The sequence below is a fragment of the Enhydra lutris genome, unplaced genomic scaffold (assembly GCF_002288905.1).
Source record: "Enhydra lutris kenyoni isolate GAN:26980312 unplaced genomic scaffold, ASM228890v2 scaffoldscaffold2, whole genome shotgun sequence".
In the NCBI taxonomy this organism is placed as follows: Eukaryota; Metazoa; Chordata; class Mammalia; order Carnivora; family Mustelidae; genus Enhydra; species Enhydra lutris.
Genome location: NW_019154086.1, coordinates 92,353,305 through 92,366,409, shown reverse-complemented (window position 1 = coordinate 92,366,409; position 13,105 = coordinate 92,353,305). Strand labels below are relative to the sequence as shown.

General features: G+C 35.3%; 1 protein-coding gene across 2 annotated transcripts in view; it reads right to left on the bottom strand.

The window, feature by feature from the left end:
• The window catches only part of LOC111149636 (neural cell adhesion molecule 2), a 514,271-nt gene that overhangs the window by 209,905 nt on the left and 291,261 nt on the right, over positions 1-13,105 (bottom strand). The window contains exons 3-5 of one of the 2 annotated variants that reach the window (XM_022506828.1): positions 11,130-11,336; positions 8,587-8,730; positions 1,743-1,880 (exon numbers count right to left, since the gene is read on the bottom strand). In XM_022506828.1, the coding sequence (XP_022362536.1) occupies positions 1,743-1,880; positions 8,587-8,730; positions 11,130-11,336 (489 nt within the window). Of the gene's footprint in view, positions 1-1,742; positions 1,881-2,629; positions 2,637-6,417; positions 6,454-8,586; positions 8,731-11,129; positions 11,337-13,105 lie in introns of those variants that run through there. The other variant, XM_022506836.1, reaches the window with a different exon arrangement.

Genomic DNA, 13,105 nt, shown 5'->3' with positions numbered 1-13,105 from the left:
AATAGCTCATGGCAGGATGAAGATAGGAATCAGAAGAAGACACAAATTTATTTCTCCATCCTTCCCGACTTACAGGAAACATGTGGCTAACTCCTCAGCTTTATATTTTGCCTATTCTAAAAAGAACAAATGACATTCTGCTTATAGAATCCTGTCATTATAGTTATCAATAATTTGTTATTTTATTTTACTTTATTTTTTAGAGGGGTAGGGGCAGCGGGAGAGGGACATAGAGAATCTTAAGCAGGTTCAACACTAAGCATGGAGCCTGATAAGGGCTCGATCTCACAACCCTGATATCATAACCCAAGCTAAAATCAAAAGTTGGACGCTTAACCGACTGAGCCACATAGGCACCCCTAACTTGTTATTTTATTCTATTTTTTTTTAAGATTTTTTTTTTTATTTGACAGACAGAGATCATAAGTAGTCAGAGAGGCAGGCAGAGAGAGAGAGGAGGAAGCAGGCTCCCCACTGAGCAGAGAACCCAATGTGGGGCTCGATCCCAGGACCCTGGGATCATGACCTGAGCTGAAAGCAGAGGCTTTTAACGCACTGAGCCACCCAGGTGCCCCCTAACTTGTTATTTTAAAGCAGAAGAAAAAACTAAAAGAACATTTGTGTCGTGTCACTACCAGTATTTCCATATGTCTGAAACATAGGCTGCTCATGGCTGAATGTTAAGGAAGAGGGGCTGGTGATCATAAAAGGTTTCTTATGCCAAAAAAAGCATTTTTGACTTTGTCTTGAAGGTAATGGGAAGCACTGACAATTTTAAGTGTTGAAAGGTTGGATGGAGAAGAAGTAGAAATTATGGGGCGTCTGGGTGGCTCAGTGGTTTAAGCCTCTGCCTTTGGCTCAGGTCATGATCTCAGGGTCCTGGGATAGAGATCCGCATCGGGCTCTCTGCTCAGCAGGGAGCCTGCTTCCCCTTCTCTCTCTGCCTGCCTCTCTGTGAACTTGTGATCTCTCTGTCAAATGAACAAATAAAATCTTTAAAAAATAAATAAATAAAAGTAGAAATTATGAGCCTGAGAGTAGAGGAGACAATCTGTAGCAATTCAAGGGGGGAAAAAAAAATTTTTTTTTTTTTTTTTTTTTTTTTTTTTAATGAAAGGGCTTCACTCTTAAGGAGGGCATCATGGTAGAATATATTTAAGAGATGTTAAAAAAATGAGGTGACATGTCATTTACAGATTAGATTACCAAAATAGAGACAACTAGGATAACCTTAAAATATCTTCTGGCCTCACAGAATGTCATGTTAACACAGGCAGGAAATATAGCAGGAGAAGCCTAGTTTGGAAGAAGAGATGTCATCATGATGCCATAAACTTAGTTATTAATCTCCTTGTGGAAACAATTATTAACTTTAAATTTAAGAAAACCTACAAAATTGTTAAATAGATTCATTTAAACAACATGGGAGTCATGCAATTTAAAAGTAAAATCTAGTATGATACTTAACTATGTTTCACTTGGCATTCTTTCAACAACTACAAAGCCAACAAAAGGCAATGATTCTCTTATAAGACTCTGTAAAAAAGATGATGGTGTTGCATAAGTCACGGATCCTGCCCTTGAGGTTACACACAATGTAATAGACGCTATCGCTGAGGTGAGGAGATTTCCTCCAGGTAGAGAAGAGGTATACTAGGAACGTCGTATTCACTGGCTGCCCTTTCAATAAATATATTGCTAACATGCCATAATAAAATAGGTACAAATTATTTGCTGCTTACCATTAACAATAACGATGATATCACGGAAGTCAATTTCTCCCCTAGCCTCCACTCTTCCTTCACATCTGTATATACCTTCATCACTTTTATTGATGTTGAGAATCTGCAGATTATTGTTGGCTAGCATAGCAAAGCGATCTGGAAAGTAAGCAAAGGGGAGGAAATGATATCAGTAATTGAAAGCAGAGTCCAGTGTGCTCTAAATTGCCAAGAGTTAAAATATGGCACTTGTCTGACACTATCAAACTTTTCATCAACAAACAAATTCGCATTTGAAAGTAAAATGTAATTTCATGGCTTCAATTTTTCCACTCCACACTGCCTTGTTACATCTTTTTTTTCTAAAACACATTCGAGACTTTATTTCCACATAAAATGGTCAGGCCATTATTTTCCCCTTGGTACTTTGAATGCAGAAATGATACACAAAAGAACAAGGTTGAGAGATTAGATATTGCAGACATGAAGACATTTTGTAGCAACTTGAGTGGGGGGTGGTTAGAAAATTGATTGAACAGCCTTCCTCACACAATAATTAAATTAATAATTCTGCATACCCCGAGGAGGCAGCTAAATGATACAATAATATTCAAGTCACATAGAGGACATATAAAGTGGCCATATCTCTAACTTATTTGAATTTTTTCTCTAAATGCAGATAATCCACTTCAGGAATGAACAGATTAGACTTAATTTTATTTCAAGATTTCATTTTAGGTGTGACTATATGCACATGAATATACATTAAAAATAAGCTGTTAGCGGGCATGCATTAGCTGATTGCTTCAGATAATCTGACTAGCCTAGCCAGCATCTCAGTCTGACAGTGTTTCCACAGTGTCTGGCCTGAGTTTTTAATCATCGCAATCTTGTTGCAGTGTTAAGACCTTTTCCCTTCTCGTCTAGTAAAGAATGGTCTGACGTCTAGTCTTATTTTAAAACATGTTGCAAAAGCAGTATCTTCAATTTCATTAATTAACACATCATTGGACATCATCTAGTTGGTATTTACAGTATTTGAGATACTTTGGTAAATAAGAGATACAAGCTTGACCCCTTGGACCCATTAGTTTAAGGTGCTTATCTCTGGGATATTTACTGTTATACCATTAAATGTTATTTTTTGGACCTGTTCCAGTGTTTACTGCTCTTTCCCTATCTGCTGGCTTGATGGGTTAGGGCAAACATGGAAACCACATGAGTAAAAGCTAGAGCCTCCCTCAGCCTGGAGCGCTGAATGGATGTGTGGGGTATACTCTTACCCCCACCCTTGCTGTCAACTGGACTTTGTATAACTGAGAAATAAACTGCTATGATATCAGGCAGTTTGGGGTTAAACTCAGGTTTGGGGTTCACCTGTCATAGCGATTCCTTAATGCAATTCCTTAATGCCATAGCAATTCTACTTTGGGCTACAAATACAAATAGGGAAGTGATCAGACTATGGAAGGACTATGCTCCCTACAGGTAAGCAAGAGAGAAAATAAACAAAGAGTAGAAATAAGTAGATTCAGAGGATCCCAGAGATGGATAATATTGATTATAAAGCTGCAGACATGATTTTATCAGCTCAGGAAGTACAGTAAACTCCCCCAACCCCCATCCATGGTTTTGCCCTCTACAGTTTCATTTGTCTGCAGTCAGCCATGGTCTGGAAGCAGATGATCCTCCTTCTGACACTTTATCAGAGATTAAAATAGGCCTAACCCTACATCATCTCTTGCATCTCATCGCATAGGCATTGTATCATCATGTCATAAAAGAAAAAAAGGTGAGTACAGTACAATAAGCTATTTTGAGAGACAGTGGTCACATTCACACAACTTTTGTATAGCATATTGTTACAATTGTTCTATTTCATTATTAGCAATTGCTCTTAATCTCTTAATTTATAAATTAAATGCCTAAGGTATAAATTAAACTTTATCATAGTTTTTTTTTTTTTTAATGAAAAAACAGTATAGGATTTGGAACTATTTTTCATTTTAGGTATCCACTGGGGGTCTTAAAATGTATCCCCCATAGACAAGGGGGGATTACTCCATAAACTTTCCCATAATGTTTATTTCTTCTTTAAGTTGACCCTAAGAAGAGAGACACAAATATTTATGCAGATGCTTTCCCCTGGTAAATTTTCCTTTTCTCCAAGGAAGCTTGAAGAAAAAGAATCGGCAAGAAATTTTAAATTTAAACTCACAAGAAGTCCTCGAGTAACTCAGAACTCATAAAAATTTAGAATGTTTCAAGGTCAATGAAAAGATCTATTCAAGCATGTGGCTGGAAATTAGGGTGGGAAGCAATTATCAACTTAAGAAGTTCAAATTTAGATTGGGATGCATATAATCATACCTTGATAACTGTAATATTATATTTTTAAATTGCTAAAATATGTATTATCATTTAACTCTAATGTTCTTTAATGGTTATAGTGTATTTAGTTAAAAAATTGTAAGGGGAAGAATTATTTTAATCAGGAATGCAATACTTGATATTACAAGGAAAATCATTTGAATGTATATAATACATAATTTGATGGGAATAAATCAGTGTTTCTTCTAATGGTAAAATTTTAGTTTCAAATGGCCATTTTAATGTATTACTTCTACTGGCTGAGAGAAAACTATTAGAATATTAGGAAAACAGTAGTTACCTGCTAAATTGAAATACATATCGATGTTTCAAAACAGAAAACAAACTACATGAAAATCTCATGTCAAATTCTAGGTATGTATGTAAAGTCCATGGAATGATGTTAGTAAGCTATCAAATGGCAGAAAACATTTGAAGAGAGCACTGCTTCAACCACACATAACAATGGACATTAGAACTATCTGAGTATTAGAGATTATTCATTTTTCTCAATTATACAGAACTTTATTAAAAACCAAATTTTCATTATTGCAGTCAGAAAAATAAGTGAACTAAGATAATACTCAATAAGCATCTGCTTTATGCTCCTTCAAGCAGATTTTTTTCTAGCCCTCTTCTCATTCCCCAGCCACTGAAGTTTGGTCTCATCTATTCTCATGGCTTCAATCACCATCTATATTTTGAGACACAATTTTTCTTCAGATCAGACCATTATATGACTATAAAAGTGCTTACTGGTAGACCAGATATAGCTACTGGGAAGGATTGTAAATATTTTAATTTCAGCAAATTTAAAGTTTCGTTTACTATCTCCACCTGAAATTTCTCATATGGTCTCTCCAGGTCTGTCTTCACGTCCTTATATTGAACTATTTGCCCAAGTCAAATTCCTTGAGCCATCCTTGATTTCTCCATCTCTCTCCATCTGCATATTCAATCAAACCCCATGTCCTGTCACTTCCCCCTTTATCATTACTTGGTCTAAATCTCCTTCTCCTTCAGCAATTATTTCATTAGGGTCTGAACTGTTATCAGTGCCTGGAGTTTTGTCTTGACTGCCATCCAATCCATTCTCCTCAATGAAGAACTAACAGTCTTCTCAAATACGTATCAGGTCATGTCACTGCCTTGATTAAAATCCTTCAGTGATGTTCTCTTTGGATAAATGCCAGATTCCTTTACAGAGATGCCAAGGCCATAATGACTTGACTCAACCTTCCTTTCTAGTTTCCTCTTTTATTAGTCTTTATGATCACTCCTGGTTTATATTTATCTATTAGTATAAGTATTCTAGTTGCACTTATTCATAAATTCTCATTATAATGAACTGATTCTAGTTTCTGAAAAGCACCATTCATGATGTCTTTCACCTCTGGGCTGCTGCAGATGGTGTTTCCCCTTCCTGAAAAGTCCCCACCACCCTTTGCCTGGCTAATCTCTTTCTCATAATTAAGGGTTACTTCTCTCTTTCAGCAGGCATCTTGGACACCTTCTTTTGCCCTAACAAGTTGAGTTGACATTAGGAGAAGGAAAGGAGAAGTCAGTTGGGGGAAATCGGAGGGCGAGATGAATCATGAGAGACTGTGGAGTCTGAGAAACAAACTGAGGGTTTTGGAGGGGAGGGGAGTGGGGAGTTGGGTGAGCCTGGTGGTGGGTATTAAGGAGGGCACGTATTGCATGGAGCACTGTGTGTGGTGCATAAACAATGAATCTTGGAACACTGAAAAAAAAATAAAATAAAATCACAAAAACCCCCAAGTTGAGATGTTCTTTCTTTATCATTCTCTATCATTGCACTTTCCTTCTAATAGACCTCAGTATACCTTGTTTTCATTCATTTCTCTATTAATCTTTTCTACTAGATCATTAGTATTTTGAAGGCAGTGAAGTTGTTTATCTAGTTAACTAGGACTAGCCACCATCCAGCACATTAGATGGCACATACTAGGTTTTCAACACGTAGTTCAAAATTGAATGAATTCTGATATTGGAAGTAGGTTACATAAAAAGAATATTGAACAATATTATTTTACCCATAGTTTTTGATGGAAACAGGGTACCTCATTAGTCAATGATCAAAGCATTTAGAATATTTTAGGGACAACTTTCAAATTGGCTGAGGTCGAATGAGCATCTGGAATAGCATATCCCGCCACTGGGATATTCAACTTTTGTAACAAAATGCCACCTTTACTCCCTAAATGCTTGAATTCTCTTTAGCGGATGGATTTCTTTCAACAGGCAACATGGAAAACCTCCACTTCAAATATCCTATTGGGATTTCAATTATAAATATCTGCCATACAGCTGCTACCAAAAGCATGGCTAATAAGATGGACATTTTCAAACCTTCATTATGTCATCTGGAGCCTGCAAACTTTACTCACATACCACGTTAAAGCTTCAGAAAGTTACCTGGACACACTACATTATTTCAAATCCCCTTACATGTTCTTTTCATAGTTATAAACTTAATCTTCTTCCATTAGCTCTAATAAAGGGGCCATTGAAGGTATAATCAGGTAAAGAATATTATTTCTTGTAAATCCATTATGAATGTGCAAATTGTTCAACAATGAACCATGTGGAGTGTTTCTCCAATATTAAAAGGTTAGAAAAGTTTGTCCTTCCTCACAGTCCACATAAATACTTTATATTCTAAAGTTAAAAAGACAAAAAAGAATGTGCCTTTTTTTTTCTTTGCTTGCCATGCAACTCTGAGCCAGGTTTACTCTAGACTGGTCACTTTCCTCTACATTCAATTTTTTTATTCTAGTTATAACCTGAGTGCATATCATTCTGGTAACACTGATTCTCAAGATTTAAAAACTCAATGAGAAGGAAGGAGAAAGATAAATGTCATTGTGTGGCAAAACTGATACGTACGCAAATATTTAATTCATTCATTTAACAAATATTTATTATGTGCAAGTCTTATTTGAAACTCACAACTATTGTTGAAATTGGAGATAATAATCCACTGTTTACAGAGAGAGAATCTGAATTAGATACAGAGCTGTTAGAAAATTCAAAGCTGCCAGGCCAAGGAAAGAGTAGAGCCGTAATGGCATTCCAGCTTCAAATCATGTCCCTGGATGCTGGGAAAAACTGTGTGAGCAATAGCACAGAGTAGCGCTCCTCCATTACCGTCACACTTAACTATCAATCTCTGCTTTGAGGCTTTTGTTCTCTGTGTCTTTTAAAAACTAAAATTCATTTCAAAACCTTCATGTAATTAAGGTTTACAATAAACCAGATGTACACTTGAAGCCAAAGATGAGGCAATCTGAAAATGTTTAGACATTGTCATCTAACTGCTATAAAAGAACTGCCTTTTCTTTACTATTGAGGGAAAAAATAGCTGAAAATACATTGCACAAAGTACTCATGTGATGAGCTAATGAAATATAAAGTAGTTATCCTGAAATAAAATAAGAGGAAATAAAGTATGATTTCTCACTAACTTATTATAATAGAAAAAAAGAGAGAGGTAGTCAATAAGTGACAAGAGCTGAAAATGCTAGGATGAGAGAAATTGTCTCAAAATTTAAAAAATGACTATTAAACGTGATTATGACATGTCCTCTGTACATATTCAAAAATAGATACTATCTGCTTTCTCTCCTTTATGCTATAAGTTTTAGCTCTTAGAAACACACAATGGAATCATCCAGGATGGAAAGTATTTGAAAAGATTCAATTATTTCATAACTCTCTGCAAATGCAGGTGCATTGAAAAATATTCTAAATTGAAACTGCTCCCAATGCACAATGGTAAAGTAGCATAATGTAAGCAAATTATGCTTTCAATTTCAGATGTCATATTATTCTGGAATTTTAGCTCAGTCTGAATCAAAATTATGAAGACAATTTGAATGAATGTATTTTTCCATCTATTATCCATATGCATCTTACCATAATATTTAGAATATGTAGGTGTTTTTGAAAGAACACTGTCAGAATAATAAGAGGGTTCACACAGATATTATTTTAACATTACATAGATGAGTCCAGAGGATGATGTTTGAACTGTAATGTGTCAAATATGAATGCATCAGGACTGAGTCCTTCATTTACTTATTATCCTTATACAGTTTATACTAATTTTTTCTTAAAAAGATGGGGTCAACAAACCTTTTCTGTAAATCTCCAAATGATAAATATTGTAGGTTTTTTTTTTTTTTTTTGGCCACTTCATCTGTGTCACAGCTGCTCAACCTTGTCCCCGAAGTGGCCCTGGCTACTATGTAATGGTCAGGTTTGGCTGTGACCTCACAACACCATACAAAGACAGCAGAGGGGCTGAATTGAGCCTGAGGTCCATTATCTGCCAACTCCCAACTTCAGAGTTTAAGTTGTTAGATGCTTGGAATCCAAAAAATAAAATTTCTACACGCAGTCAGGTAGATTGAGTCTTTTTAAAAATTGCACTATTATTAGAACATATAATTTAGGGAGTTACCAAAATACTAACTGTCGGAAATAGCGGTGACTTCCTCATTATGATACAACCAGCTGACAGCAGGGGCAGGTGAGCTGCTAACTCGGCAAACCACTTCGGCATCCTCTCCTTGTTTGAATTCTTGAGGAGATACCACTTCTTTGAAAGTGAGTTTTTCTGTTTCAAGAAAGTAAAACAAACCACAAAAGTATTATTTCTCTCTTCTCCCAGTAACATATTCCAAAATCTGATTGATGCGATGATGAAATCATCAGCTAACGCTAGATCTTTTAAAACCTTAGGCCGGGTAAGAATTCCTCTACTAGGGGTGCCTGGGTGGCTCAGTGGGTTAAAGCCTCTGCCTTTGGCTCAAGTCATGATCCCAGGGTCCTGGGATCAAGCTCCACATCAGGCTCTCTGCTCAGCGGAGAGCCTGCTTCCTCCTCCCCACCCGTCTCTCCCTCTCTGCCTGCCTCTCTGCCTACTTGTGATCTCTGTCTGTCAAATAAATAAATAAAATCTTAAAAAAAAAAAAAAAAGAATTCCTCTACTCAAGAACTTCTCATCTCCTTGAGAGGAAAATTCGTAGTCCACATAATGCTGTACGAGGTCCTGTGTGAAGTGGAGTCAGCCCCACAATTCTGATCCTGATTTCTTCTCTCCTTTCCTAGTCCCTGTGATCCAGACAAACTGTCTTCTTTGCAATCCCTTGAATACTCCAGGTTTGTTCCCATCCTCGGGCCTTGTGCTCCTTTGAATTCCTTCAGATTTCCGCTCGACCTTCACAGATAAAATAAACTTCTCTCTTCCCAATTCAACTCTCCCTCTCTTTACCACACTAATTTTCTTCACTATAGAATTCTATAGCATGTCTATCTAGCACCCATGTATTTGTCTAAGTTCATTCATTGTGTTTTTCTGTTTACTAAAATAATAAGCACCAAGTGCCAGTGACATTTTCTTTTTACGGAGCGTCTAGGACTTAGAATATTGCCTGCCATGTAATAGACACTCAATAAGTGTGTCAAATGAATGAAAGAATATGGGTCTTTATGCTTGTTAAAAATTTTCACAAAAGTAATTCATTGTTCTTGCCAGGAAAAAAAAAGTCATTTCTTTAGTTTACAAACAAAATATCAGGCACCTTCCTTTTCATCACTCAAAGTAATGAAAAATCTTTCCAAATACTATGTCTGTGAAATGATCACTTCAATTTATTTTTTTCTATTTATGAAATAGGTACAGTGGGGATCATATAAATAGCTATACCATCTTTTTCTTTAGGAGTTTTGAAACTAACAGGAGTAGGGGCAAAGTCGAAATCAGGAAAAACGTCAGTAATGTGCCAGCAAATTGCACTGGAGAGCAAGGAGGAAGTCATGCTGTGGGAATGCTTTGCCTTCTTTTTTTCGTATCTTGTTTCTACAATAATAGTAGTAATAGTAATAATAATAACACTTTAAGAAAGAGGTACCTTGAGTTAGTATTTTTAAAAATTTTATAATTTTTCAGATATTTTTCATTAATGTAGTAGAAATACTATCACATATTAATTGTAAGGCATTGTTCTAAAAACTTTATATAATATTAAAAATTAATGTAGTGCTTAAAACAGCTTTACGTATGAGGTAGTCAATACTATTAGATCTATTTTATAGATGACAAAACTGAAGACAGAGAGGGTAGACATTTGCTAAAGCCACAAAAGGAAGTGATAGAGCCTGGTTTCAAGCCTAGGGGGTCAACAGGCTTTAATGTGTTCTTAAACAGTTTCATGATTCTTGGGGTACCCCGGTGGTGCAGTTGGTTAAGCATGTGACTCTTGGTTTGGGCTCAGATCATGATCTCAGGGTCATGAGGTTCAATCCTGTGCCAGGTTTCCTGCTCAGCTAAGAGTCTGCTTAAGACTGTCTCTCTTTCTCTGTCTGCCCTTTCCCCTCCTCTAAAATAAGTCAATAACTCTTAAAAAGAAAGAAAGAAAGGTTAATGATTCCTAAATGTAAGAAGGGGGAAAGAATGTAGAAGGCAGTCAATCTCAAGTCATAAGATGAAGTGTAAGCATGGAAAATTTTATTAATAAAAGTTCTGATGGTGAAAAATCCAACTAGATATTATTCTCCACTAGATGAGTTTGCAGTTTTTCTGTATTTACTCCTGTTCACCGACCCTTCCTCCATTCTCATTCTAGACTGGTCACTGCTATCATATATGCAATTTCATTTGTTCTAGTCCTGACCTTTCATTTTAGTGTGAAAAAGTACTCCTTATAAATTTCATAATACTAAATAATGTTCTCTACTCACCCAAAAGATTTTCAATGGTTGGAGAATATTAAATCATTTTCATCTCTGTTATTTAACCAACGGAAATGGCTCCATCTATGTGTTTATAATCTACTATTTCTTATTATCTATTCAATTTTAGAGATACACTATGGTAAAATAGAAATAAGCTGATATTTGTAATGGTCTCAGGATATTGTCTAGCACATAGTTTTTCATGAGTGTCAGTTTTTATTAAATGCATTTTTTTTGCTCACAGCCACATTTTAATCAATTAATAAATGCATGACTTACGGTAAATTTCCAAAACAACTGTAGCTTCTTGTGTCTGTCCTTTGGCATCTGTTGCTTGACAACGATAAATCCCTGCATCCTCTATATTTGCGTTGTAGATGGTTAATCGTGATCTGACACCTTCCTTTTGCACTGCTACCCTCTGTGTTGAAATTATCTTCTCTCCTTGAGGATTATACCAATCTATACTCTCAGGTTCACCAATTGCTGCAAAGATCCACGGACAAGATATGTTTGAAAATCTGTTGCAAGTGTTTATTTTGGCATTGACATTTACTATTATGTGACGACTTTTAACAATTTGGGGAAAAATGTAAATAGGAGAAGGCTGGAAGTCTGAAAATCTTACAAAATTCAAAGTAAACACAAATGTTAGCACACATGTTCATCCTTATTTATCCAATGTTGAGAATTCAGTCCTGTTTGCAAACCCAAAAGTTCTACAGGAAACTGACAGCATGGTATTTAAGCTCTGATAGTTGAAAATCTACTATAGCAATTTATTAATTATTACTACAGTTAACTTATAAAACTGGCTTGGCCACTGAGTCAGACATAAATTAAAAATGTTTGATATATCTGAACAGAAACACGATTACTAACATGATCTCCCCTGTTCCCAGTTCTCTTTGCCAGGGTCAGGAGATAGCACTTTTTTCCCCCAATAAAGCAAAGTTCATAACAATGTAAATCCTATACAAAATAAACCTTGGTTTTTGATAATACTGAATTTATTATTAATTTCCCAAGTTGTTAAACTTGTACAGATAAGGCTAATAACTGTTTTTCAAAATGGAGCCCTAATCTTTTTTCTCAACTGAAATGAACAGTTTCATCATTTTAATCTAAAACTGTTAACTATTTAATCATATGATAATTAGAATGCATTGAAACGATACTTACACTGCTAGGCAATTACAACCAAATCATTACAGGGTAAACATTTATTTAAGTTTTCCAATTCAGAATCCAGGTTAATATACTCTTCGTAAAAGCTGAAGCTTCCAATGTTTGCTTTTACTCACCTGAAGGATGTATTTCACCTAATTCCTTGAGAGATAATTTGTGGAAGCAGTATACACTATTAACTCAAAAGTATCAGGGTAAAATGCATAAAGTTAACATCTGCAGGACCACTTTGAAAAACATTGTTCCATCTTATTTTTTCCCAAAGAAATGGCTTTAGAAACAAATTATTGTGCTTTCCATATCCAATTAGACATGTGTGAGCAAAAAGTATAAAAGATGGTTTAGTTATATCTTAAATGGATCTTAGTTATGTTATCTTCAGTTCTTTCTGGACAGAACCATAAAACCATAGTGGTTATGGGATGACTCATTTGGGGGAGGTATTTGCTTTGATTTCCCTCTCCACAGAGAAGTTCAAATGAATAATTTCAATGAGCAGCACTTTGAATTTGAACAATACAAAATTTCATTTTATACAGCAAATTATATTGAACACTCTGTGAAATATTTTGGCCATTTTCTTACTTAATAATATGATATAAAATTTCATTATCATGGAGAATTTATACCACATTTTTATAGAGCAGTCAGTCATGATTCTCTTTTCATGACATCTCTAGTAAATAATAATCTCCAGTGAAACTTTCCATGTTATTTTATTAAGACTAGACTACTGGAGATACTGATAAATAACATTAAAGTTTTTATTTTCTTAAAAATGTAGTATATAAATTCTTTTGCTATTTATGACACACTCTTATTTAGCCTTCTAAGGGTCTGACCCCCTGACAGTGTAAATTTAAGACATTTATTTTACTGAGTTTAGATGTCTATGTTTTAGTGTATCAAGAAATTTCAGAGTCATAGCAACTTGTTCAGCATTGTAGTAGGAAAAACAGATGAGAACATTCTGATTTGCAGGGGTTTCCCACATCGTTTTTTTTGATTCTTGTTTTACTACTCAGTTTCATATATATATATATATATATATATATATATATATATAT